Source organism: Tenrec ecaudatus, chromosome 16 (genome assembly GCF_050624435.1).
Source record: "Tenrec ecaudatus isolate mTenEca1 chromosome 16, mTenEca1.hap1, whole genome shotgun sequence".
NCBI lineage: Eukaryota > Metazoa > Chordata > Mammalia > Afrosoricida > Tenrecidae > Tenrec > Tenrec ecaudatus.
This window is the reverse complement of record NC_134545.1, coordinates 16,112,727-16,140,393: the sequence shown is the minus strand read 5'-3', so window position 1 is coordinate 16,140,393 and position 27,667 is coordinate 16,112,727. Positions and strand designations below refer to the sequence as shown.

General features: G+C 51.8%; 1 protein-coding gene across 5 annotated transcripts in view; it reads right to left on the bottom strand.

The window, feature by feature from the left end:
• Window positions 1-27,667, bottom strand: part of HECTD4 (HECT domain E3 ubiquitin protein ligase 4) — a 181,802-nt gene that overhangs the window by 49,610 nt on the left and 104,525 nt on the right. For 3 of the 5 annotated variants that reach the window (XM_075534534.1, XM_075534535.1, XM_075534536.1), the window contains exons 18-38: window positions 25,943-26,067; window positions 23,931-24,084; window positions 23,460-23,560; window positions 19,385-19,583; window positions 17,061-17,207; window positions 15,852-15,956; window positions 14,817-14,980; window positions 14,162-14,395; window positions 12,711-12,903; window positions 12,372-12,476; window positions 11,600-11,688; window positions 11,056-11,231; window positions 9,674-9,809; window positions 9,428-9,569; window positions 9,168-9,334; window positions 7,078-7,224; window positions 6,168-6,352; window positions 4,389-4,542; window positions 3,000-3,280; window positions 2,583-2,772; window positions 735-816 (exon numbers count right to left, since the gene is read on the bottom strand). In XM_075534534.1, the coding sequence (XP_075390649.1) occupies window positions 735-816; window positions 2,583-2,772; window positions 3,000-3,280; window positions 4,389-4,542; window positions 6,168-6,352; window positions 7,078-7,224; window positions 9,168-9,334; window positions 9,428-9,569; window positions 9,674-9,809; window positions 11,056-11,231; window positions 11,600-11,688; window positions 12,372-12,476; window positions 12,711-12,903; window positions 14,162-14,395; window positions 14,817-14,980; window positions 15,852-15,956; window positions 17,061-17,207; window positions 19,385-19,583; window positions 23,460-23,560; window positions 23,931-24,084; window positions 25,943-26,067 (3,276 nt within the window). The remainder of the gene's footprint in view (window positions 1-734; window positions 817-2,582; window positions 2,773-2,999; window positions 3,281-4,388; window positions 4,543-6,167; window positions 6,353-7,077; window positions 7,225-9,167; window positions 9,335-9,427; window positions 9,570-9,673; window positions 9,810-11,055; window positions 11,232-11,599; window positions 11,689-12,371; window positions 12,477-12,710; window positions 12,904-14,161; window positions 14,396-14,816; window positions 14,981-15,851; window positions 15,957-17,060; window positions 17,208-19,384; window positions 19,584-23,459; window positions 23,561-23,930; window positions 24,085-25,942; window positions 26,068-27,667) is intronic. The other 2 variants (XM_075534537.1, XM_075534538.1) reach the window with 1 other exon arrangement.

The window sequence follows — 27,667 nt, the reverse complement described above, 5'->3', positions numbered from 1 at the left end:
GAGGGGCGGGGCTCAGGGCGGCAAAATGCAGCAGGCTACCATCTTGCAAGAGCCGGACTTCGGAACTTTTTCAATATCCAGCGTCTTGGGAACAGCTTGGTATTAATTCTTTTATTTATTTATTTATATTTTGGGGTATTAATTCTTTTTAAAGAAATTATTATCACAATATGGATTGTATTTTGTTTGGCTTTTCTCTCTCTCTCTCTCTCACACACACACACAGAGGATTAGCATGCTGTATGCTGATGTCTGGATACCTGAAAATGCTTATTTCCGTCACCTTGACAACAGCAGTTATTCCCAGTCTTTGTGTCGCCTGTCTAGCAGGTGAAAAATGATCCATTGTGTTTCTATTTATTTATTTCTTTATGTAGCTGATTGCCAGCCTGGCCACCTTTTTGTGTTTTTATGGGCTATTTGTCATTCTTATTAGCGTTTATTCTCTTAACAACCTTATCACTTTCAAACTCCTTTTAGGCTGTGAAACATTCTTAAAAGAGCTGAGCTGAAACAAAGAGTCTAGGTCAAAACCAGGAGTTCTCTTTTACACCCTGACCTTCCCGACAAGTGAAGCCAGGGGTTTCCGTTTCTCACCCTCTCCCTGTGGGGCCTTTGTGGGAACTCTCTCTGTGTTTTGTGTACTTCCTCTCCAGGGGCCTGAGCACCTTCAGCATGGCAGACAGGCCTCCGCCGGGGACTTGGTCAGAGCGCTCTGTCCGTGGGAGGGTTACCTTGGTCATGTCGCGATCCATTTTCACAACTTTCTCCATGTTGGCGCCAGTACCAAGCCGGAAGGGCCGTCCCTCTGAGCTACTGCAGCAGGAGAGACGGGGGGTCGGGGGGGGGGGGAGGGTTAAGGACACTGGCGGCAGCCATCATCACACACTATAAGACGTACGAACCCACAGCAAGACTTTCCAGTTTACACGGAGAAAATGGCTTAACTATTGCTTAATGAGAGCAGCTTTAGGGCCGGGTGGTGGTGCAGGGAAAGGATTGTTCTTTGAGTTGTAACAGATATTATGTAATCTATATGTATAGTTATCTATGTTATATATCATAAATTTATGAAGTAATAATGCTCCAGGACCAGTGTGTCTAATTCCTAAAAGCTGGACAAAAACAACAATCTGAATTAGAAGACATGGGGGTCTGGCACACAGGAGGCACCCAGTGAATTCACTCAGCCTCCGAGTGAGGGGCGGTTTACGGCTTTCTGAGCTCTCCCAGGCTCCTGAATCTGACTCTCCAAACAATCTTCCACCTGTTGGGACAAGGACCCTTTGCAATGCCCAGGAATGTTTCTTGGTGCTCTCTGCGTCAGGGCATTGACCTGCCCTGACCCTGCTGAGGTCATGCCATCATCCTAGTAGTTCTTTCTGTTGCCACAAGGGTAGGCAAGGGATCCAATTAATGGATGACGACATCTGAAAATCCTGTGTTTGAGGTGAGCAGGCCTCCATCTGAGGTAAAGGACAACCTGCCCCAAATTCCCTGGTGCTACGTGGGAGGCCTTCCTGTTGTCCTGCCGCTCACTAGCAGGGCCCTGTGGGCTTGTCATCCATGGACAAGAATGGCATTTTTACTTCCTTCTTGGGTGATGATGTAAATGCTCAGTGAACGAAAGCTTTAAAAGCGCGTCCTTCCCCCGGTGCTTTGCAGTCAATGGTCTCCTCACGTCTCCGGAAGGAGGCCCAGGACTGCAAACCAAGCTGCGCATTCCCCCTTGGCGCTCAAGAACAGTGAGTCTCCCTGGCACACACGCAATGCGTGCTCAGTCGGCTGTCGTGCCTTGTGGGTGCGAGGAGAGTTTGGAGCTGCAGTTAAGCGCTCGGGCTCTCTGCTCACGGGGGCTTGTATCTGCATCTCCCTCTGTCTCAGCCCATTGTGTGTAACAGCAGAAATGACAGAGCAATGCCTACCTGTGCCAGGTGAGGTGCAAAAGGGGCTTACTTAGCACCGTGCCTACCACATGGTGAGTGCCATGGGTTAAATTGGATCCCACCAAAATGTGTCAACATAGCTGGGCCGTGAGCCTCAATGACTTGGCAGCTATGGAATGATGCAATGTGGTAGCTACGTAACAATGTAATCATCTTCGTGGTGTTATCTGATGTAAGCGGATGAGGGTGGCAATGCAACAGCCTGAACCAGGCGACAGCCCTGATCTGAGAGCTACGTGGTCTCCCTGGGGTGTGGCCTACGTCCATTTTTCAAAGAGATAAAAGATGACAGAAGCAAGCACGCTCAGAGAGAGAGGAACCTCAGTACCATAAGAAAGAACCATTGGGAGGGGAGTTGGGATCCTTTCCATCAGAACCTCCTGGACCCAAAAGGGCAGGAGAGGGGGTGGAGAAGATTGGTGCAAGACATATGACCATCTCCAAGGGACACCCAGCCCCTAGGTGCTAACAGGAAACAAGGACAGTCTTTCGGCGTCAACAGAGAAAGGCTTCCCCACGCTGGCACACTCAAGTGGGACGGCTGGCTTCCTGCACTGAGCGAGCACGTGTCTGTGTGGTCTCCTGTGGTGGCGGCATCGCTAGGGAACCAGGGCACTTAGTGCTGTCACCAGTCACCTTAGCAGTGGCTGAAGAACCTCATGGGACGACTGGTCTTCTCGCTTGTGGATGAATATGGAGAGCTTGCCGTCCACTGCTTCACTCTCTTCTCCAGGATCTTTATCACCTTTTAAGGAATTTTTGGGACTGGTTTTGGTCAAGGTGGTGTCAGGCTCGGAAGCAGTAGGAGAGAGAACTGTCTGACATCCTTGAGGAAAAAAACAGAGCCCATTTACTAAGAGCCGCGCTGTCTGGTGCTCCCCTCGGCGCGAAGCACACCGGCCCGGCGCTGGAGTCTTCTGCTCCACTGCCCACCCCTCCTCTCTCGCTCTCAGGAGCGGATGTCCAGCTGCATTGGTGGGGGGGGGGGGCACATTAGGTCCCTCAGACTGACTGTCCACAGGTAGCCCACCTCCCCACCTGGGCGTGCCTTACCTGGGACCACATAATCCGCCAGCTTCGCCAAGAGCAACGAGGCGATCTTGGAGGCGGGGTCGCTGGGGTCCTCCTGCTCGCTGTTCAGGGAGGGCACGGAGTAGCTCCAGGGTGGGAGCTCCACGTTGCCACAGTCTTCCACGCTCATGAGCGGGAGGGCGGCCCGGCACAGCTGAAGGATGATGAGGACCAGCTTCGGAGACGGGCGCTGGTCCAGCAACAGGGACAGGAGTTTGGACACACAAGCCGGCTGGCTCAGGATGGCTTTGCCTATGTGGCTCCTAGGGCAGGACGAGGCTGGGGTTACAGACACCGGGCGCTCTCGGTGGCGCACACCACAGGGAAGGAACCAGACTTCAACGGGCAGAGGTGGGTGGGGCACTATCTGCCTGACCGTGTCCTCGATGGGGGCTGTGAGCGGGCAGCCATTTGAGGACACACACAACAGCGTGCGTCACAAACCACCAGGGCGTAGGAACCTGAACTGGGCATTTTCCCATCTTAATCTTTCAGTGAGGGGTTCAGAGTCAAAGGGATCTTGGTGGCTTTGGTGAGGGTAGGCTTAAACTACTAACCGCAAGGTCTATGGTTCGAACCCCCTGGCCGCTCCTTAAGAGAGTGAGGAACCTATCGGCTCCCACAAGGACCGACAGCCTCAGAGACCCTGTGGAGTCAGGATGGACTCGATGGCAGTGGGTTAGGGTTGCATTTCTGCTGGTTCTAAGTCACAGACACCACGCCATGTCATACCACCTCACTACTCTCAGATTGCATGGGGGTGGGCCGGTTGCGGTCAGGATGAAACGTAACACAAGTGGCAGCAGAACGGACTTGGAAGGAGCAAGCTTTTGCTCCCTGTCTCACGTCCGATGCTGTTAAACCACCACTGAGTACCGTCTGCTACAGACAGCGTATGAGAGAGCAGGCTCATCAGAGCTGCCGAAAGCGAGTCACTTCAGTTTGCTGTGAGGAGCCCAGGCGGTGGAGAGGTTACGTGTGGGGCTGCTAACTGCAAAGCCAGCCGTTCAAGACCCCAGCTGCTCTGTGGGTGAAAGGCGGCTTTCTACTCCCATCCAGAGTCCCAGTCTTGGAAACTCACCGGGGTAGTTCTGCCCTGTCCTAACAGGGTCGCTATGAGCTGGCATCGACCTGATGGCAGTGGGTGTATTTGGTTTTATAAGGGACATGGGTTTTGGTTATTGAATGCAAGCCTTGTCACTGCGGCCAGAGGAGTATTCCAGGAAATGATATTTGATGAGGAGCCAAACATCCCTTACATTTTGTACCTGAATAGTTGCTTTGCTACATGTGTTTGTTTTGATTTCTCTTGAGGTCGGAGTGTGCGTCTCACACGCACGCACACACACACGTGGGGCAGGGCCGGCGTACCTGGAGAGGTCATTGAGAAGGCTGAGGACATCCTGGAGGGCGTCGTTCCCGGCAGCCTGGTTGCCGCAGCACTCGGTGGCTCGGGCAAGGTGGTTGGTGAGCAGGCTGGACACCTGGCGAGCCAGCCCCGAGTGCACAGCCTCTGTGGGGCCGCCTTCGGGGCCGGCGAGAAGAGCTCGGTGAAAATCGGCCGTCTGAAAGCCTTGCCCCGACCCGTGCCTCTGTGGTTTTGCTCAGAGTGTCACTGATCACCGACTTAGCGTCTCCTTATTCGAGAAAATCTACACGTAAAGGTGATCGCTGCTTAGCTTACGATGTTGGGGAGGAGACGCGGGTCTTTAACCCAGAATGGAACTACTCTGTGCGGGGCCAAAGACACACCCTGCTGGGACTGCTGAGGACAACACCCTGGATTCTTTCCTCCTGGCCTGTCTCTTCTCAACCACAGCTACAGGCCTCTCCAGATCTTTGTGGGGAGCCCTAGCAGCGGAGAGGTGAGGCATTGAGCGGCAAAGACCCTGCTGTTTGCAACCACCAGCCGCTCCTCAGGAGACAGGCAGGACGTTCTACTCTCAGAAACAACTCCGGTCTCGGGGACCCACAGGGGCAGCTCTGCCCTGTCCAATAGGGGTCCTAGGAACTGGCAGTGAGGTTTAAAGTATACATATTTTAAATAATCTTTCTATCTCCACCATGGTTCAGAGAGCTCCTAGCATCCCCGGTCGGAGCCGCCAATGTCTACTGGTCCTTTCCTGAGCTTCCCGTGTGCCCGAACTTGGACCTCTGCCTCAGCCTCTCAGTCAAGAATGAGTCCCATGCAGCCTTCTCTGGACTGCCTTTCCTGGCCCCTGGCACAGCTCCCCATGGCCACAGTGTAGTGATCCCACTGACCGCCGGTGACGACACAGATTCGCTGTACGCAAGGCGGGAATTCACACAAGCACTCTAGGTGTCTGTGAGCCAGCAGAGAGACTGTGTCAGGGGACAACCCAAACCAAAGATCCTACTTTAAAAAATGATACAGTGCTTTCATTTGTGGCTGTATAACTCACATGCCACAATGGTCGAAAGGGGAAGTCCCCCTAGCTTTTAATTCCATTTCCCCTACACGGTTTGAAGCCCCCTCACATGTAGTCACCACAAGGGGCCTGCGGTGCCCTGGCAGTGCTCTGTAAGCACCTTGACTACGGTCTGGGCTGCCCTGTAACCACTGCTCACTGGCCCGCTTCCCCCACTGTGCTAGGTCTTAAAGCGAAGAACGACGTCATATTCAACTTCTGGAGTGTCGCACGACCTCGAGATATTCAAATGAATATGGAATGAACAGATCAGACAAATAAGCAACCAGATACCGGTGCCTGAGCTGTTTCCGGAGAAGTTATCCTTCAATTCTGTTTTTCAAATCAGATCAGTCACTGAAATGTCAATTTGGACTATCACCTTGAAAATGTAATTGAAAAACCAGCTCGTAACAACGTTTCTTTGAAGCCCGTTGGCAGTGATGACAAGAACGAAATGAAAAACACGGTCTCAATTTTCGTGGGTGAGTCTACAGCCTCAGGGTGTGGGACATTGTTTCCTGTCATGGTAAATTCAGAGATTTCCTAGAACGGCGGGGCTCTCGGTGAAAGACTCACATCAAGCCACTCATTGACTGATGAATCTCATCTGCTTCCATAATTTCATTTAAGTCCTCTTCCCACCCCCCCCCCCCACCTCCCAGCCCATCAAGCACTCAACATCTGGACCGGCGGGGCCGTCGTGTTGAACGCAGCGTACCTTCTTCCTTCTCCCACTCCACACAGCGGTTGGCCAGCACCTGGAAGGCCGCCCAGGCCATGGTGGCCACCTTCTGCTTCTTGGTCTGCTTCTCACTGGAGCTGGCCTCCGCCTGGCTGCTCAGGCTGCAGAGCCGGTCCATGAGCTGGACAAGGCCGCTGCGGACCAGGCACTTCTCTTCGCTCCTGCGCAGAGGGGAGGGAGTGGTGGGAAAGGAACGTAACACACAACGACTATGACTCTCCCTCGGGACCCAAAGTGACCCCACGGCAGAAGCCAGGCCGGACAGCTCTGTGTGTGCAACTCAGGACACTATCAGGGCCAGGGAAACACACCAAGATTTGTTTCTAACCATGGTTTCCCTTCTACACCACGGATTGCAGATTCTGGTTTCTTTATACAGAACAGCAGGATTAAGAGAAAATACATAAATGCAATCAACTCATGGTTGGCAGGAGGGAAGAACAGGAGGTACTACTTCATGCTAACAAGACTGTTTAGAAAGAAAGGATGGCCTTCATGGGAAGAGGATCCCAAGAACAACGCCAGGAGCACCTGACATTTGGAAGCCATTAACCAATTAAGGAAGCGGAGAAGGAAGATCAATGCGCATGTGCAGTCTTTCTTGTGTGTGTGTGTGTTTAGCTGCACTGTAACCCCCCCCCTTTTTATAGGCATTGTACTTTCCTAGAGAACTCTACTTTCCCTCCATCCTGCTTATCTTCGCAATGCCATGCTGTAGGAACGCCAGTCAGGAATTGACATAGAGGCTTAAGGAATCAGTCCGAGTGATAGTGGCATTGATAAAGGCCAAAGCCTTCCCCACCCCACCCCCCAATTAAAAAATGTAAACTTAATCACCTTTACTGGGTTACGACTCACATGCCACAAAAGGCCTTTCCTGGCATACCTGGTGTAAGGTATGGTGCATAAGAGCCCGATGCTGTTTGCACACGCGATAGGGTAGCGAGCACACAGCGACACGACGGACGTCATGGTCTCCCCAAAGGCTTCCTGGACCTGTTCAACCATGCCGCCACAGGTGAGTTCTTCGATTCTACACAATACAAAACCAAAACGCAGGCTTTCGGAGCCACGTCAAGAACAGGACCCCAGAGTTCTTTTCAGAAACCTCAAAGTGTCTAGATGCGTCTGGGACTGAGGAATCCGGGAGATCATCCAGCGGAGGATTTCTCAACTGTCAGGCAGGATTTCTAGGTGCGCCTAACAGACAATACAGCCCACCCTTGAGCAGAGCTGACGGGTTCAGATAATCCATTTCTTTCTGGCAAGGCCTTTCAGGCTCCAGTACAGCCCGAGTCCCTGGGCCAACATCTCCAAGAGCTAAAGAATGGGACCCAGCGTGACTCCGGCCACCCTTCACCTGAGACCCACCACTACTGTGGCTGGCTTCACACAGGCACACCTTTGTCAAATACCACGTGCTGGGGCCTGTGATCAGTGGCTGGCTGCAGACGTGTGCTCTCAGTCATGCACGTGTCTTAGTCAATCAAAAGAGCTAGCGGCTTCTGAGAGGAATCGGTTGGGCCAGTTAAATTCATCCAGGCACAAAGGTTAGCTCAAAGGCTACGGCAGCTGCGTTCTTTTTGGGTGGGGGGTCCCAAAGAGGTAATCTTGATCGATTTTCTCAAGGGGCACAGGACAACCACAGGGCCTCACTGGCAAGAAGGCTTAAAAAAAAAAACACCTTGAAAACTTGGCTGGTGAGAAAAAGGGCAAGGAAGTTGCGCGGAGGGCTCGTGTTCACCTGCGCATTCCTCGAGGGCAGCAAGGGCTGTTCTGTGAGGATGTCATCGAGAAACCTCACCCCATCCACCCTACAGCCCTGACCTTGCCCTTTCAGGCTTCTCTCTTCCCGCTACCCACACTCAAAAGTCACCATTTCAAAGAAACATGATTTGGGTCCCTGGAGGATGCTGTTTGGGTAAGATGTCCGTCTGAGCAAGCTGAACTCCTGGGGGATGGGCTGGAGAGACGGAAACACCACCCTCGATGGGGGGGGGCACACTGAGAAACAACCGTGTCATATTTATATGCATCTGTTTCATAAGGGCATCTATGCAGAGTTTGTAGCAATGCCTTTTGACTTAGCCCCATATGCTACTGCACGCAGCGTGGACTATGGCCAATGTATTTTCCTAATGAGAAAAGCCAAGGCCCAAATAGATGAGCTAAGGGGCTTTTGCAAATTCACATGCCTATGGTTAGCAGAGTGTAAGAACTTCATTGGCATGACGTTTCCTCCCGGGGAAAGCCCAGCATGATACAAGCAGCCTCTAGCGGGTCCTGTCCAGGATGAAGTTCATTATCATCCAGCAGTCCAGAGACACACCCCCCCAAAGAAAACGCAAAGCCTTCTGCAGGCTAGCATCTATCGTCTGTCTGGTAAAATGAATCACAGAACTAGAACCAGAAACATGGGCTCCGGGAGGACGTTGACAATGACACTGTGTTGATGTCCAAACAAAACGAGAAAGGACCTGCGGGTCCATCAGGTGGGGATACGCTAAATCAACATAAACTAAAAGACGGGTGTCCATACAGTGGGCATCTATGAAGTTCTTACAAAAGATCAAGCAGATCTGATGGTAGCAAGAGGCAAAGATCACGATAAGCCATGATACTTGGGTTCGACTACCTGCGGGACAGAAGGGCAGATGTAATATGATCTTAATTAAACAAAAAAGTAAAAACTCACACACCAGCTCCCAGGTGCACAAAGGGAACGAAACAGCTCTTCATACCGTACAGTTGGTACCACGAGCTCTTCGTAACAGATGGGAATTTAGGGGTGCAGGTGCATCAAGAGACTTTTATGTTTGTTTTTTAAACGAAGATTTTGAAAAATGCAATGACGGGCCATAGCTGGGGGCGGGACGACCTTAGCACATCCCCCTGCCGATGTTTGGGGCTGACGAAGAACAGTGTTGGCCTGCTGTGGGCAGGGCAGGGCTGCACGCATGGGCAGAAACCACTGACCTGGGTCCCCCCTGCAGGACCATCGTCACGGGGCCCACGAGATGGGTCACGCCCCCCACGCGCACGGCGGCCGTCAGCAGTTCGCGCATGTGCACCAGGGCCTGCTTGCGCGTGTTCCCTCGGCGCCACCGCGTCTGCGCCGCCAAAAGGAAGCTGCTGCTGGACACCTGGCAAGGGCGACAGGGAGACACGGCTGACCCGCCTGGCCCCACGGCCACGCTCGGAGCGCGCGCATCGGCAGTCGGTGGAATGGGACCCACGGCCTGGTCAGGGTTGGTGCCGATGAAAGCGAAGAGCTGCCCCAGCAGGACGCTGTAGGTGGGCTTGTCCCTGCTGTCCTCAATGGCCAGCGACTGCAGGAGGGTAAAGGAGCTGCTGCGGTGGCTGGTCCCGTGGCGCCGCCTGTGGGGGTCAGGTGAGGTCAAGGTCAGCACGGTTAGAGCAGCTGCACAGAGAGCCGCCGCGAGCTCGTCAGATGACAGCTGCGTGTGTGCGGACCCACTCACCTCTGGTTCGCTCTGGTAAATTCCAAGTCCTCGTTACCAATCATTTCCAGGTCCGAAGGCGCCGACATGCTGCGGAGAAACACCGGCTGGCGGACAGCCTGGGCGATCACCTTGGTCTCTGAGGCCGACTTGCAGGCTGGAAGGCGAAAAGTCGAGGCAGACTAACGTTTTTGCTATCCCTGGTGGGGCACCAGCTCAGCTAAAGCTGACCCCGGCCCAGGGCTATCCAAGCCGCCATCCGGTGCCACGCCTGTGGCAGCAGCCAGGCTACCAAGCCCCCCTGGTGGCCTTTAGGCTAACTTCTTTTCTTTAGACGGCTTTTCTAAAATGCATCTCATTCCAGAAACCACCGTCTTTAAGGCTGAGATACCAAACGCTCAGTACCAGTAGAGCGAGGCTATAGGACAGGGTCGAATCGCCCCTGTGCCTTTCCAAGACTCAATCGTATGGGAGTCAAGAGCCTCATCTTTCTCTCAAGGAGCTGCTGGTGGTTTTGAACTACTAACCTCAAGGTTAGCAGCCTAATTGGTAACCCATTATGCCACCATGGCTTCTATGTCAAGATAAGCATTCAAAAAATAATTTCTAATGCTCAAAATAATCCAAATCCACCCCCACCCGTGCCCCCTGCAGTCCCAATTGTATTTCATGGCTCTGCTGCTGCTCTCTGCTTCGGTCACGGTGGGTGGAGACATCTTACTGGTCTTTCCGACAAGATTACTCCTCATCCCATGAAATCTTTTCTATAGCAGAATGCTGACATGGAAGAAGACAAAAGTAGCATGTCTAGATCCAGTGAGCAGGTGGAGAAGTCAGTTTGCTCCTGTCTTGACTCTAGAAGAACGCACAGTGTGTGGAGGTGCTGGTGTTCTCACGATGCCATTAGCTCATTATTTCTGATGATGAAGGGCAGTTGGGAAGGGAGGAGCCCGGGGGTGCAGGGGTTAAAGAATAAGCTGCTAACCAAAGGGTCTGTGGCTCAACACCCCCTGACCCTCCCCTGCACTGGGGAGAATGAGGTGGGAGTTGGCTTCCCTGGAGGTTACAGCCGTGGAAACCCTCTGGGGCAGGTCCACTCTGTCCTACGGGGCTGCTGTGAGTTGGAATCCAACCAGTGGCAGTGGGTTTGGTGGGATGCTCCCCGAGAAAAGATTGAGGCTGACAAGGACACCCCACTGCAGCTGGACACGAACTCTAGTTTAAACAGAAGTGTTCCTGCACTGGGGAAATGGAAAAGCCCAAATAAGAAATTTTGGAAACCAAAAAGGGGTGACAGAATTGGGAGTTTCTTTTTCTGTCTGTCTAGCTTTTCCCGAGGTCCATGCAGGTTCCCTAAGGAGAGGAGAGCTGGGCAGGCCCCGGGGGGCTCCCGGGCATCGTACCTGGGGTCTCCGCGGGCGTCCCGGAGCGGCTGCGTGTGAGGCCAGACTGGGCGGCGATGGTGACGTGCAGCAGCAGCTCGGCTCGGTTCATGAGGCTCTTCACCAAGGTCTTTGTTTTCGCCAGCGGGTGTGAGGGTTTCTGACTCAGAGAATTCACCTCCTGGACGAACTTCTCCCTGTAGAGAGAGGTGCTGTGCGTCCGCTGGCCCCAAGCAACAAGGCATTCGGGCGTGTTGACTTTTTTGGTTGAGTTACAAAGGATACCAGGAGAGAGGGGACCCTCGCCAAAAATCACCTACTGAGCACTCTCCTCCCTTTCCCCCTTTCTCTGTGCAAGGAGAACAACTTTATAAGCCGTTCCACACGCCTGTGTGCCAACTCTGGAGGGATAAACTCTTTCTGAGTTCCGATTGACCAAAAGATCCCCAGCCCCAACAGCGCGAGGGCACCCCTGAAGGCAAACTCGCTGAGGAGACTCGACCTTCCCGTGCTGTTGGGGGCATCCAGGTGAGGAATCACCGTGGGAGCCAGGAGCATCACTAACCTCAGTGAGAGGACCATGTTTTCAAGGTCATTTCCATCAAAGGAGACTTCCTTCATTGAACACAGAAGTTCTAGTTCTTTCATTTTGTTCTAAAGAAGGGAAAGTCAAGAAAAGATGGTATGCAGGACCTGCAGAAACCAAGTTTAACTGTCTACCTGTTAATCAGAACAGAAAGCTTTCGGGGTCAGGGGGTACCGCCTTGGGTCCAAATTTTAATGCCTGACAGCACATTTGCCAGTCATCGGTTGCTATTTTACTGAGCCGTGGTGGGGCACTTGGTAAAGTGCCTGGCGGCCATCCGAAAGGCCAGCGGTCGGCTACTCCACTAGAAAGGGGTGTAGCAGTCACCCCCTGTAAAGACAGACGGCCCTGCCTGCCCTAGGGGAGGTTGTACTCTGGCCTACATGGTCGCTAGAAGTTGGAGGTGACCTGATGCCACTGGCTTTGGACTTCATTGGGTTGGTATTTTCACGATGAAAAGTCTTGCCAGGCTTGTTCGTTTGGTCAGACTTGAAAGTCAGGCCTGACAATGATGACTTATTTTGACTAATCCGTTAAAAAAACAACTTTACAAGTAATTAGATTTGGGGGTATTACTGCAATGGTGATCTACTCAATCTTCTTTTACCTCCCCCTCCCCCTTTAAAGAATGACCATGTTGTGGCGTGGGCCCCACTCTTTAGCCGTGACATTCCTTCGTCCCGCCACGCCTGTGGTGTGCACTTGGACGCTACCAAGGGCGGGCGCCTCGGTGAAGAAGCACACGGCTCACCTCGTTGAAGTGGTAATCGTAGAAGAAGGCCAGGCTGTTCTCCAGCTTCCCCTGCGTGGCCTCCTCAACCTCACTTTGCCACTTCTGTTCCAATTCTGCAACACTCTGACAATATTTTTAAAAATTGCATAAACACACATATTAAAAGTTAACATTAAACTAAATAAGACACAAGTCTCAGTATGTGAGGGCTGGGGCGCAAAGGCGATTCTAGTGAGAACAGCAGGTGAGGGGAAAAGAAAACATTCAGACCACGTTGCTTTGCGTTTCGTTAAATTTCCAGAAAAGAAACGTCGTGTGGTGGCCAGAGAAGGTGGAAGCAAGGTCGTTCTTACTTACTTGCAGCTGTCTCTCCATGGCGTTGAGTTTCTTAAAGGTCTCGCCCATGATCTTACACAGTAAATCATACTCCTCGGCGTGCTCTTCTTGGTACTGGAAATTGATTAGGGACTGCAGCGCATCCACCAAGTTCAAGTGCTTAATGACACACGAGACCACCATCTCCTCCATTACGTCTGGCTGAACCACTTCCCTGTGATCACAGGGGGAATCTGTCAGATAAGGGACCGACTTGCTCTCAGCCCACCACCACCACCATTGGTTATGGCCCTCAGACACTAAACGTGGTCCTTCACCACTCCTTCTTGAGCCCGAGCACAGGGGGTGGGCATGAATAGGACGGTGGCTCTCAAATCAAGGTGGCAGTCACTTAGTAAATTAGCTCACGCTCCAAATTTGAGGAGGCTTCATTTAGATGTTTGAGCGAGCCTCGGAATTAGACTAAGTCTAAGGCTTGAAAAAGACAGTGCCATTGAGCTACACGTTGACTTCACAGAAGGTGTGTGGCGTTTAGTGCATATTCGGCTGAAAGCGGTGGTGTTTCTGGATCCTTTCATGTTAACTCCATCTGTCCTCTCACATTCCCCTCCCTGATGGCCACTCTTAGAAGGTAGATTAGACGATGTTAAAGAAAATTTGAAGCAAGGGTGGGTTGGAAAGGGGGAACCGATTACAAGGATCTACATGTGACTTCCTCCATGGGGGATGGACAACAGAAAAGTGGGTGAAGGGAGACGTCGGACAGGGCAAGATATGGCAAAATAATAGTTTGTAAATTGTTAAGGGTTCATGGGAGAGGGGGAGGGGGGAGCAGGGAGGGAGTGGGAAATAGCTGATACCAGGGGCTTAAGTAGAGAGCAAATGTTTTGAGAATGATGAGGGCAACGAATGTACAAATGTGCTTGACACAATGGATGTATGTGTGGATTGTGATAAGAGTTGTATGAGCCCCTAATAAAACGATAAAAAAAAAAAAGAAAGCTTGAAGCAAGTGACCACAAAGACACCTGTAACTTCGAGACTTCACATTCGCTGTAAAAAGCCTCTCACCACCCCGCTAAGCTTCACACACAAACAAGTGGTCTCCAGACTCTGGAACCCAAAGGCAGGGCCGATGACTAGTACAAGATCACGCCGACCCACGGAAACCTAGAACGTGTCCAATTCTAGTGTTTTCAAACACGTTAAACACACTGTTACTTGGCATCCCCTTGAGCGGAAAGAGCCCCTAGGTTTGCACGTCTAACCCGTTCCTAGGTGCTGCTCATGTTGCCGGATGCAGGAAGGCCCTGGGAGGACCCCTGGCCCGGAATACTACTTGATGGGCACCCCAGAGCCCTGTACTCGCTTAGCCTTCATCGCGTGAACACTGCGTTACAGGTAACTCAACAGACCACACGCAGAGAGACACACTTTTCGCTTGTTTAAAAATGGCCCGCATAGCAACATACTTTATACTTGGTCTAAATTGAGGTCGAGCACGCCCAGAAATTTCCCTGAGCTTTATCATGATTCCTGGCGGCAGCCTGATCCGGGGCAGGTCAAAATAGTTTCCCACGGGCGGGCCAAGGACATCAGCAGGGTAGGTGAACTCTCTGTCCTCCTCGATGGTCAGAGGCAGGGGAGAGGGGCTTGGCGTGAGGGCGGGGGAGATCACTCCATTGGCCTCCACCTGCCACTGGCACCTGAACAACGAGAAGAGGGAGTGAGTCACAACCGTCATTTCTGGAGAGCTGCTTCAGGCTGGAGGGTCTGACAGCGACGTGAAGTATCAGACTTTGTGACACGTGAAGGTACAGGAAACTGGGCCGGAGCTGAGGGATGTGGTGAGGCGCCACACACGGCCACCTCTCTGCTGGGACAAGCAGGCAGCCACACCCACTTTACCCCCCTCTTAGCCCTTCGAGGGCTCATACAGTAGCTGGGTTGGGGGAGTGTATGCCGTTCCTGCATCCAATTTCATGAAGGAAGGGCCACAGACCCTTGGGTGGCCCTTGCACCCTCCTCCTTAGGCACAAGGACTCCAGCGGCAAGTGCTCAAAAGCCGTTTTCCCACCACTAGGAAACGAGCCCCCCCACCCCCCACTCCTGGCGCTTGGGGGTTACCTTTGTAAGAGTTTGGAGCGCAGGAGCTCCTGGCAGGCCTCCTCCTCTTTGGTTATCTCTGGCCCATTGTACAGGATTCTTAACATGGAACAAGCGAGGACGGACAGACCCAGCGCCAGGTCCACCAGAAAGGGCAAGCCTCCCGAGACGTCCTCCGAGGATTCCTACAGTGCAGACGGGGTTAAAGCACGCTGGTCAGGGGGCTGCCGTCCCCAGCCACGGGGTCTCGAGGAGCACCAGCGAGTGTCAGGGCTCTAGCACCCGTGTAGGGCACCCAATGCATCACAGTGGCCCTGGATGAGCACAGTGTGAGGTCTCAAACTCTCGAAGGAGAACAGCCAGTAAGACTCTGTGTTAGAAAGGGCAGAACCACATGCAGGCAGCCCAGAGTCTCTGGGAAACGTCCTCTGTGACGCGCCTCTGCAGGGACCGATCGGCATCGGTTTGTCCCCTCTGGTCTGGACTCAAAGCAGGACGCTGTCAATGCGGGCACTGAGTTCTGCAGACAGGTATCGAGTGCCTTGTGTTTGCCACATATTGTTCTAGGTGCCTGAGCTTCCTGAGAGGAGAAAGCAAAGGCCCCTTGCCCTCACGGAACTTACAGCCTAATAGCTAATCCCACTCGAGCTACGCTTAGCTTGGTTAAACTTAAGCCGCCTCCAGCTTTCACAACCAGGCCATTAGAGGGGGTTAATAAACTGCTACTCCTCAAGCCCAGAATCCAAGAGCTTACTTCTAGTAAGAGTTCAGTCTTCTTCCCCCTATGGAAAGATGCCGGAGCCAGGTCACCTCTCCAGGTTTGGAAGGCCGAGCCCCTAGTGATGGATACTGTCTGTGTTGCTCAGTGGGTTTGGGGCTGCAGCTAGGGTTTACTCCATGGAAAGAAACAGAAAGGTTGACCACTGCCAAAGGGAAGAGATGAATGAAAGAGCGGCTCCTATTTGGCCCCGTTTCCGGGGCCCACATGATGTGTGTAAGCAAGGCCCGGAGAGGAGAGCACACCATGCCCACAGCGGTGTGGGGAGGGTCAAGTACCTGAGCGCGGACCGTGCAAGCAAAGCCCCACATAGCTTTATCAGGCGTGTTGTGTTCACGGCCACTTCTCATTTCAAAGGAGAAGGTGACTGTATCTCCTTCCACCTTCAAATTTAAGGGGGGAGGGGAGAGAGCACTTTAAAACCGAGGCAAGCTTTAAGAAAGCAATGACGTTCAGTGATTCACTTGCAAAAGGACTGCAGCAACCTTCCCCTCCTTCCCGCAGCCTCTGGGGAAATCCAGGTTCCACCCCGAGTCGACACCAACCTTTGGGGTGTCTCTCCTGACCAGGGGTGCCTTGGGCACGAGGGCTACGGGCGCTCAATAGTGGGAGTGAAGTGGCGTCACCACACCTCGTGCCCAAGGCGCCCCCGGGGGGCAGCGTGGGTGACACACGGGACTGCTAATCTCAGGAGGAAGATGAGGCCTCTACTCTCGTCAGGGGCAGTTTGGCTAAGGTGCTGTAAAGTGGCGCCGCGTCGGAATCGACTCCGTGGTGGTGCGTTTTTTGTTGGGTTTTGCTCATACGTGCCAGTAAACCCCGCTCTGACTGCCATGCCTCCTGCCTCCTCGCTCTAGTTCTCACCTCTCCGGGGTCAACAGTGCCGGCAAATAGCCAGTCCCTTGACGAGCACTGACCAAGTGCTGGCTGCATCACCAACCCCATGAGTGCAGGGACCCGGCACGCGATGGAGAGTCGGGCTGGCCGGGATTTGGCTACTCCCCTGCAGGCAGTGTAAGAGGCCCAAGAATATATAAAATCAAGGTTCAGAGGACACCCTCTGGAGTAGTTCTCGGAGGCTGATGGGCACTTCAGTTCCCATTCGTTCTCCAGGCCAAGCTGGAGCAGTGCCAGGGGCCTCTGTCATGAAGCATGGCTCAAATTCCATCCATTTCCCAACTGCTCCCAGGCCCAGAGTCCTTTGGGATGACTTCACCCTTAAGAAACAACCATGGCCCTGGGATTTCAAGGCTCCCGGCCATCAGGCAGTCTAGACTAGACGAAAGGGGCCGAAACCCGCAGACCTGTCCATGGGCAGGGAGGAAGCGTCTGGCTCTGTTGCCCTACCAGGGGAAGGAGGGTCCTTTAGAAGGTAAGCCGTGGGCTTCGAGGTCCCACCTCAACAAAAACCTCCCTGGCACACTGTGCCCCCTGATGGGGAAGTACTCTTGTCCTTTCTAGGAAATGACTGTGAGCAGACACCATACCTTCACCAAGTCCTTCGGCCAGCCGGTTCCTAAGACACTACGGCTGCCATATCCCAGTGTGTTGCCGCCGTACTCAGCAACCTTCCTACTGTTTGTGTTGGGCCCCGCGTGTATCACCAACTTCAAAACAGAAAATAGACCGTTAGACTGTAAAAGAAAACAAAACAACAGCTACAAATAAAACGGCTGCAAGGAAGCTGTGGTTTTCTTACACAACAACAACAACAAAACAGACATTTGTAACCAGGTATTATAACTTAATAGCTCTTCCTTTTTGTTTTAAAGACATAATTGATTCCGGCTGGGATGCAATCAGTCCCTGGCATTTACAGGGCAGCCGTAGCATAATAAGCATTAAAATATACACAATATAACATGTACGCAGAGAGACTACAACTTCATTGACTTGAGGGAATCTCTTCAAGTAACTGTACTCAGCGTTCGTCTATTAGGAAATAGCTATTTTCACTTGATTAATGCACAGAATATTCATCACAGATACTGCTCATCCCGGATGTCCTCAAAATTAATACGGTGAGTGAGCAGACACAGATGAAAAGCTATCTCCCAGCACCATGAACTAACAACTAAATAGCAAAGGAGAACAAAATAAAAACAAACAAAGGGAACAAATACGCCCGATACAATTGATGTATGGATTGTATTGAGAGTTGTAAGAACCCCCAATAAAATGATCTTTTAATTAAAAAAGAAAAGAAAAAAAGGCAACAGATCCAAAAGAAGCCAGGTAGTCTTTGCACGGTACTTAATGGCACACAAAGAAATCGCCGCCCCTTTGGGCCAGACAGGGGGCTGCTACTTCTCACGTCCACTGTCACGTATCAAGACTCTTTTTCAATGTGGGCTGCTCGTTTGTAAGCAATGGTTGGCTTTCTAACGTGCAGGAAAAACAGTCCCAGACCATTTGGCATCCAAATACTTCCGGAAGAGACAGCAGGCCCTGGGCTTCCGTTAAGACCAGATCCTGGCAGCTAGGGTGCACCCTGACTTCTCCTGATGGGGGAAGAGCTAAGCTGGGATCTGAACATGGACATTTTAGCCTGGATACTCCTTAGTGTGGGATTTCTTACCCTTTGGGATTTTTTGCTGATGCCAGCTGGGGCCCCTGGAGAATTCACTATTATTTTATCCACACGGTAACCCTCTCTGTGCTTCATGACTTAACACGAATGTCTCCTGCAGGTGGAGGCTAGTGGAGATCAGAGGGTAAAGGTAACTGTCGACAAGCGCGACAGAATGACACCGCCAACACTCACAGCTCTCTCCACGTCCACTTGAGGTCATCCTTTCCTCCAGTGACATGGAAGGAGATAAGAGAATTGGAAGGGGGTGGACCGATGGCAGGAGACAGGTGGTTTGAAAGCCCACCTAAGGCCATCTTCCCTATTCTTTGCCTTCATCTATGGTAAGTTTGGGGGGCAAGTTTTACACACGCCCAGACATGTAGGAATCTCCCCTATCCTAAAGTATTATGGAGAAGAGAATCTTGTAGCTTCTTATTATGTACAATTAGGAAGATCTTGATTTTTAACCTAACCATCTCCCCTGAAGGGACCTGGGGCCATTGGACCTTACATAGCTCTGGAGGAAAGATATGCCCGAGAGCTAAGAATCTGCATGAAATAATCCTCCATCATCCAGGGGCTATTAAATAACCCTCCAGTTTTCCATCCCAAGTTACCTAACCCGCTTTCTTTAGCCTCTCCTCATAAGGCCCCATGATGAGAAATCATAGATAATCAGCAAGAATTAGAACTAAAAGCACTTGAAGAAATACTTCCACCCTGTAACATGTCCTTTTACGTAAAACTGCAACGTCCCCAGGTTGGAAGGTGCTCTTTCCCAGGAGTGGCAGGACCAGAAGGCTGAGGGAGCCCAAGAGCACAAGCGGGCACAGCACTACCCCTCTGCATGGCCACCTCCTCCGGGAAACCTCCCCAACCGTCTTTCTGCAAGAACGGATGGCCAACCCTGACAGGGCCCCAGGGGGAAGGCAAGATGCAACACAAAGGAACTTTCCTGTGATTCAGAGCTAGGTTGTTTTGGGTTTTCTTTTCTTTCTTTTTTTTGAGAATTTCAGAACCGTCTCCTCTCAAAGTGTCTTTCTTACAGACTGCTGGTTCTGCACGCCCTCCCTCCGGGCCCATCAAGGCATGGTTATCCTCGGAGGGAGTTCTCCGCAGTGGCATCTGCAGATGGAAGTGAGTCAAGAACAGGGGCCCGGAAGCAAAGCAAAACAAAGAAGCAGTTCAGAAACCCGTGCTGGCGAGCGGGGACCCGCGGGTGCGCCGGTGCTCGCTTACTTTGTCATAGTCGTACTGTGACGAGCATCTGCCGTCAAATCTAAGGTACAGGCAGCGAGCCCCGGGGATGTGGACCGTTTCTTTAAATTTGTAGTTGTCTCGGACAGGGTGCACCGTCTCCACCGTCTTCCCAGCAGCCCATGGGGCGGGAATCTTTAAGCCCGTGAGAAAGCCTGGCTCTTCTTTCTCTTCCAGCATTCTGAAACCGGAGGGCGACAGAGTGACTTAGCTGGGCGCCGTGAGGCAGGCCCAAACAGAGTGGATCCACGCGAGCATATATCACAGGGTAAGGAATTGCTCCTGACTTTCCCACAGCACGCCATCAAAACGTGGTGGCGGGCCAATGCCAGGCAATCAGAAACGCTTTCAAATCCCTCTCCTCGAGAGTTTGTGCTTGTCTTTTCCCATCTGCTGTTAGACACTATTTACAGGCTTTCCTCTTTCTTCGGGGAGCGGGAGGTGGGGCGGAGGGGGGAGGAGTCCTGGTGGCGGAATGGTTACAGGTTGGGCTGCTGACCACAAGGGTAGCAGTTTGAAACCACCAGCCAGCTCCACGGGAGCAAAACAGGCTTTCTACTCCCATCAAGAGTTCCAGCTCCAGAAACCCACAGTGTCAGTTCCACGCTGTCCTATCTGGTCACTGTGAGTCAGAATGGACTCTGTGGAAAGGAGTTGTTTGTTTGTTTTTTTGGGGGGTGAGGCCAGAAGAGGGGGGATTCCAGTTGATACACAACAGGATCTACCAGTACTCACTTAGAGCTAATCAGAACAAAGATACTGCACTGGACCTTGAAGCCTGGCTCCTGTCCAGTCCCACAGGATGGCTGCCCTCAGAACCTTCCTCTCCTGCTCTCTGCCAGGCCCGTGGGGCCCTCCAAGAGGCTGCGTGGCAGCAAGCATGGTCAGTGGGATTCTTCCTGTAGGACAATGATTTCAAAGGTCCACTCTCACCTCCTGTCAGCGGACTCTGGAGGCCTTCACTGTCCAGGCAGTGGAGGACAAACCCCTACAGACTAAGCATAGCTATGCATTTTTTTCTGTCACTGAGAAGGCTCCACCACTGCACCGTCCCAAAGGGAGAGGCTAGTCGCATGTGACCATGACAGTGCTCTTAAAAATAAGACTCTGTGGTGTTTTCAGTGAGGTCTACCCGGAGGTCCGGGTTCCCATGCAGTCACGTCAACACAACCTGACCACGGCCGTTGGTGACACTCTTCATGCGTGGGCGCGCCCATCTTTCCCTGCAGGGGCGCCACTGCAGCCACGTCAACGTAACCAAACTAAAGGCAAACATCCAGCTCCTCCTTTCCATTACAGGTCACAAGTGACAAACAAGCAAGCAGCATGCTTCACTCCCTCAGTTGCACTGGCCCTGTGGTTCTCAAGCTGTGAGTCAAGACCCCTTTGGGGGTCGAATGACCCTTTTACAGGGGTTGCCTAAGACCATCAGAAAACACCTACTCCTGTTGGTCTTAAGGAACCGAGACACTGCTCCTCTATCCGCTGCCAGGCGGGTCCGCCCACATGCAGATAGGCTGGTCTGGAGAGAAAGCAGCTCTCTCAACCTTCACATGGATGTTGGTTTTTGACGCCTGCTGTCGCAACATGTAGCAATGCTATTTACTGTTGTTACAGTAGGACTGCTACCGTGCTACCCCTGCCTCAAGACATAATGTCTTTAGAAATAAATAGTTCACAATATAGAATTACATGTTGTTTTTGTGATGAATCACGATGCTTTAACGATGTTCAGTTTGTAACAATGAAAATACATCCTGTCAGACATTTACATGATGATTCACCACAGTAGCAAAATGACAGTTGTGAAGTAGCAACGAAAATAATGTGACGGTTGGGGGGTCACTGTCTGAAAGGGCGGAGCATGAAGAAGGCGGAGAATACCGCCATCGCCCCGCCGTAAGAGCTCAGTGAGAACACGTGGCTGCCCAACCACTGCGGACGATGCTACGGTGCTACCTAAGACAAGGGGTTACAGAGTCCATGCGACCCGGCAATACCTGTGCTGAAACAGAAGTGAGAGCCCGGACATCAACGGACGGACATGGGCTCTCGAGCGGCTTCCAACCTCCTGCTACTGTGAACGGTGCTGTGATGAACATGGGCGTGCACCCCAGTAGATGACTGGATCAAGACAGTGTGACACACACACACACACACACACACACACACACACACACACACACACACGGGAACCCTGTGCCTCACTGAAAAACCAACAGATGAAACCACTGAGCACCGCATGACACAGTAGACCCGGAAAACATTACGGTGAGTGAATTTAGTCTGTCACCAAAGACAAATAGAGTATTATTAGACCACTGCTAAAAATATAAGAACCGAGACAAAGGCTTTGTATCCCAATGGGAACAGACTCTGGAGGCTTCCAAGGGAGTGGGAAGGGTGGGAGGATAAGGCAGGGGACTGAAGGCAGATGGGGAAAGGGAGGGTGGGGTCCATTAGGGAGAAGAGACTCTGGGGGTGGGAGTGGGGGTAGGGGAGTGGGACAGAATACATGGGGCAAGGGGTATGAGTGGTCTCAATGGCTGAATGCAGAGTCGATGTGATCTGCAATGTAAACCCCCTCCAACTAATTCAAAATCTAGAAAATCAGTTAAAAAAACAACAACAAAGCGCGTGGCTGCAGCTAAGCATGTTGGACCAGACCACAGCTGTTCCTCACAGTGAAAAGTTCACCTGAGGATTGCCGCTCGAAAGAAACCCGGGACTGCCCTTCCTTCCCTCCTCGCCACTATTTAAACAGATCATATTGACAGTGTTAGAAGTGACACGCACTGAAAGCAACTTGGTAAGTGGTGGTCACTCATGTCTGTGAAGCCTCCCCCACAGGTACTCGCGCGTCTGCTTGCTGCCACAGAGGTGAGTTTGACATACAGGGAAATATATACTATCTACTGTTGTGCCGGGCAGTGGGAGGGATCTAGCTGCTGCTTCTCTGTGTCCTTGTGCTAAACCGTCCATCACTAGCGACTCGCCATTTCACCCCGCCTGGCGCACGCGAGTCAGCGACATTAGTCACGTTCACTATGTTGGGGGAAACCATCAGTGCCAGTTCCTAAAATCGATTTTTGTCGCTCCAAACAGAAGCTGAGTGTCTTCGAATTTCTCCCTCCCTCTTCCCCCCTGCAATCACTGGTCAGCATTCAGCATTTCCTCTTCTAGATCTTCCGTATAAGCGGAAGCATACAGTGCTGGTCCTTTTACGTCCAACTTATTCCACCTCGTGAAGTGTTTTCAAGGTCCAGTCATGGTGTAGCATCACTCACTCACTGCCATCGTGCTGAATCTAGCTCACAGTGACCCTGTCGGACAGGGGAGAGCCGCCCCTGTGGGTTTCCGAGACTGCCACACTGGATGGGAATAGAAAGCCTCGTCTTTTTCCCGTCACAGCAAAGAGATTGTCACATGATTTCCCTTTATGGCCCGATTCCATTTTAAGAATGCACACATTCCATTTATCCATTCATCTGCTGATGGATACTTGGATTGTCTCTACATTTTGGCTATTGACTCCGGTTTCTATGATTCAGCACAAGAACTTTAAGATCATCCGTGTTGGTTGAACACACCAATTAATAATTCATTCATTTCTTACTGCTGAGTTAGGAGTCCTTTGTGTGGATAGAACACAACAGTTTCTTTCCCAGTCACCTATTAATGACTATTTGGATTATTTCCGGTATGGAGTTGTTTAGGGTTTGGGATTTTTACAACTAACGTGAATATTCATGTTCAAGCCCTCTTGGGAAAATGCCTAGCAATAGAAGGGTTGGATCACAAACATTTTGAAAAACGGTCCAACTGTTTCTGAAAATCCTAACATTTCATATCCCACCACTGATATTTGAGAATTTCTGGTCAATGCTGAACTAATCTCCTAGCTCTGTGGGGCAATGTTGTTGACCAGTTTCCACAAATCGACAAAGCCATTCCTCAAGTCTCGGTGAAATCTGGCTCTTTGAATTCCTTCCTTTTCCTAGTTGGCTAAGCCAGCACAGTGAGAGACGGAAAGAGCAAGACGAGGGTTCTCCATCACCTTTCCTCGGGGAACAGCCTGCCCTTCTGGTCAGATGCTCCACACGGGGGGCAGCCCACGTCAGCAGAGACCGGAGACTGGGTTTTGAGCAGCAGAGCCGTCTGAAACACGAAACCGCCGTCACGTCATGTACAGCAATCACCCTCACCTGGGCCACTGAAACCATCTTTGTACCCTCTGCTCGGCCACTCAGAGCCCTCGGGTGGGCTGAACGGAGCCCTTCACCTCTGTGTGCTGCTACCACTAGCTGGCAGCAATGCAGAGTGACACGTCACACGTCAGCCTTCCCAAGCAGAGCTAAGAGGCAGACGATGGCAACGTGGCATTTAGTCGCACGAGCAAAATTGCTCTCCCGAAACTATCGCTGATGCGGTGATAGATTTCTTCCACCAGCCCTTGGTTTCAGCAAGGTACGGGTGTCGGCTCTCCCTTGGCGGACAGCGAGCGGCTCCGAGCAGGGGCTGGCCGTACCTGACTGGTATAGAGGACCAGCTGCACTAGCTGCGGCATTAGGGCATCGGCCATGGTCAGAGTCTGCAAGTTCGGATGCATCAGGGAGGTCAGCAGCACTGGGAGAAGGTGGCCCAGCATAGTGGCCTTAGTCACTTGCTCCAAGCCTTTTAACCTACCGAAAGAGGAAGGACGAAAAATCAAGCCAACACAGTCTAAGCAATTTCTAGGCATGTTAAAAAAACAACTAGAGTCGTCTTTACCTGACAAATTCTCTCTCTTTTTTCATTCTTTTTTTCTGGTTTATTTATTTTATTTTTTAATCGTTTTATTTGGGGGCTCATGCAACTCTTATCACAATCCATACATACATCACTTGTGTAAAGCACATTTGTACATTCTTTGCCCTCATCATTCTCAAAACATTTGCTCTCCATTTAAGCCCCTTGCATCAGCTCTTCATTTTCCCCCTCCCTCCCCGCTCCCCGTCCCTCATGAGCCCTTGATAATTTATAAATTATTATTTTGTCCTATCTTGCCCTGTCCGACGTCTCCCTTCACCCACTTTTCTGTTGTGACAAATTCTCTTAGACGGAATCTCCTTGAACTAGCTAAGCACTTAAACCTCCAACAATCTAGTCCCCAAACCACCCTACTTCCACCACTGAGGAAGAGGAAGCCACTGGGCACCTGCTGGAGGAGTTCACCTGCGACTTGCCAGCAACATTCCCCCGGGCGGTGTTTCCTAACACCCTGGAGGCACTTTAGTTGTGGCTCCTAATATGGAAACCGCTACTCTGGGTGGGAACGCCCTGCAAGGCTTCCTCCTAGGCTTTAGGGCAGCGAGCTGCCCTGACACTGTGAGGTCTGCCAGAGCAGTGAACCTCGCTTCTGGCTTAGAGACAGTGAGTTTGATATGGGAGATAGAGACAGGCCGGTTAAACATTCCGCCTTGAAAACCACACTCTTAATACCTGCATCCTCTGCCACAGGAATTAGGGGGGCCGTGGGCTGGGAAAGGGGGACAGGGGTCTCCTGGAGTTAGGTTGACTCGGTAGCCACTAGGTTACTGCTGTTGCACCTGAAGAAACCTCCCGTCACCCAGGTTCTCACCCCGACTACACGTCTCCCCACAACAGAGCTGCACCACGGCCAGAGCGGACCCACGTGGTAGGCTCCCCTTTAGTTTCCGGGGAAACACAGCCTATTAGGCTCCCCTTGAATGTTAGTATGATTGTCAGGTGACACGGGCTACACTTCCCACATCAGACCAACCTTCTCAGTACTTCCACGCAGGTTGCTGCACACTTCCATTAGTCCACCTATGCTCCCCTCTACTGGTCCTTACCACACCTGTCTGGCTTATACTGTTCTCAGTCCCCACGCGCTAGGAGTGGGCCAATTCTAGGCACAAGGTTAGTGCGGCAAAAACACTGAAAGACAGCTTTTGCATGAGCATCCCTAACACTGCAATCACCCAGACACACAGACAAACCAGTCTGTGATGCATCTTTCAAAGGAACCGTAGCAGAAACATGAATGGGGAGGGCTGAAGTCTGCTCTTGGCAGAGGCTACTCTTGCCTTTGGTGAAAGACAAGTACAGAAGACTCCCAAGATCCCCTGCCAGCGCCCTCGTCCCTGCCACCATTGGAGATCTACCACTCAGCCACGTTTCCTTCCTGAAACTCTCACCACGAGAAAGCAGAGTGCCCGGGGGTCCGAGCCGGACACTTTAGGAAAAAGTTCATTTGGGAACCGTGACAGCAGACCTTCCGAATGTCAGAGACAAGGCTGTCTGTCCTCTTGTGACCCCCCAGGCCAGGGCTCGGGGCCCAACCTAAAAGCACCACTCCGGGGGCCTTCTGCACTTGGTACAGTGACACTTGCCATCTCTCCGCCCCTTCTCACAAAAAGCACACCTCATACTAAGTGAGCGTTGGATGTCATGCCCCGCACCCCAAGAGAGCTGGCATTTGTCAGCAAAGTCTCGCTTCCTGCAGGGTAGGTGGGGCAGGGTCAACGCTCCCCTCACCTCTGTTCGCAGTCGGCGATGTCGCTGTTGATGAGGGCGGTGGTGACCTGCTGCAGCATTTCCAGCACTTCGTCACAGCCGGTCAGGATCTGGGTGGCCAGAGCCAAAATACTGGTCTTTAGCTCCTAGGCAGAAAATACCACAGTGTTAGCGGTTCTGAAAGCCAGGTTGAGGGGCACGCACTCACAAGGAAAACGTGCAATGGTGTCTTTAGTGATGTGTTTCCAAATTAAGCGGTGAGGGGGCCAGGATGGGCTCAAAGCAGTCAACTCTGCTCGGTGTCAGGTGTCAATTTGCTTTGGGAGGCTACTCTGCCTGTTTCACAGGGAGCACTGAGTCCCTGGGGGAGAGTCGCCTCCGCCCATCCCCTCCAGCACAGGAGAGCCCCTGGCGGCCAGCCCAGGAACTGCCCAGGTGGAGGACTGCCTTGGGTGGGATGAGGTTCGCTAAAGAGAAAAACAGAACAGTAAAAGGCGCATGAACAGGTGGTGGAAAAAACGAGACAAAAACACAACATTCTGCAACAGTACAAGTGCCCTTCTCTCTGAATGCCTCTTATCCACCACATCAGAAGACAGGCCCCGGTGGAGAAGTCTCGTCCGTTCCAGGGGTAAGCAGTTGAAGGCTCTGAACCAGCACAGTGCACGACTAGAGGATGTGTGGGCATGCAGCTGTGAAAGCATGTGCTAAGAAATGAACGGTGATCCTACAAATAGGGAGTTCCCACTTGTTTGCTGTTTTTTAAAACACGCAACCCAACCCCCACTCTGCGCGCTTCTGATTTCTCCCCGAAATACTAGACAGCCAAACCTATTCTGCCTTTCCTAAGAACCTGGCCTCTTCCTCTCCCGGCTCAGGGAGGAGCCTGTTTGATTTAGCCTCTTCCTTTTCACTGGTGGAGTGGTCTGGTTCTTTGGGGGCTGGTGTTGCTGTTTGGTCCTTATGGGAAAGGAACGCTGAGCTTCCTCGACCAAGCGGAGTCCTGCGAGAAGTCGCGGCAGGAGTCTCAGCTCTTGGCTTTGGCTTCTGTCCCAAGTATCAGTGCAGTGCCGGGGATTTTACATACCTCGTCTCTAATTCTCCCGGCAACCTGATAAGGTAGATGCTACTGTCCCTTTTTACTGATTAGCAAACTAGGGCAAGAGAAGTCAAACAAAGAGTATCAGCCATTTAAATGAAGGAGGCACACAGTTCTGCTCATTTACAAAGTGGATCAGCTGGACTAGACCACACGAACTGATGATCAGGAATGCACACACGCTAGCAGGCACGGCAACTGCAGTGGACTCCTGGATAGCACAGTGAGAACGCGGAAACTGCAGTGGCCTGTTCTTTTGAACCAGAGCTCCCTTCTCCCCTCCCGGCTCCATGTGTTCAAGTCGCCGTAAGCCACTGTAACGAAGAATGGACCTCCAAGCGCTTTCTTGAGCTCTCCCACAAAGACGCAAATCTAAAGAACCGTGCAAATAACACTCCTGGGCATCTGTGGAAATTATAACCACCGCTGCTATTTAAAAAATAAAGCAAGCAAGCTCTGGCCTGGGAATAAATTATTGCGTTTACAAAGAAGCTAATTTAAAAAATAAACGAAAGGAGCTTTCAGCTGAGAAATTAAATCACTAACAGAGAAACTGACAAAGCCGTCATCTTTTTCAATGAACTTGAAGTGAGAGAATACAACTGACCGTCCAGAACAGCAAAGGCTTCTCAAACGAACATGTCACT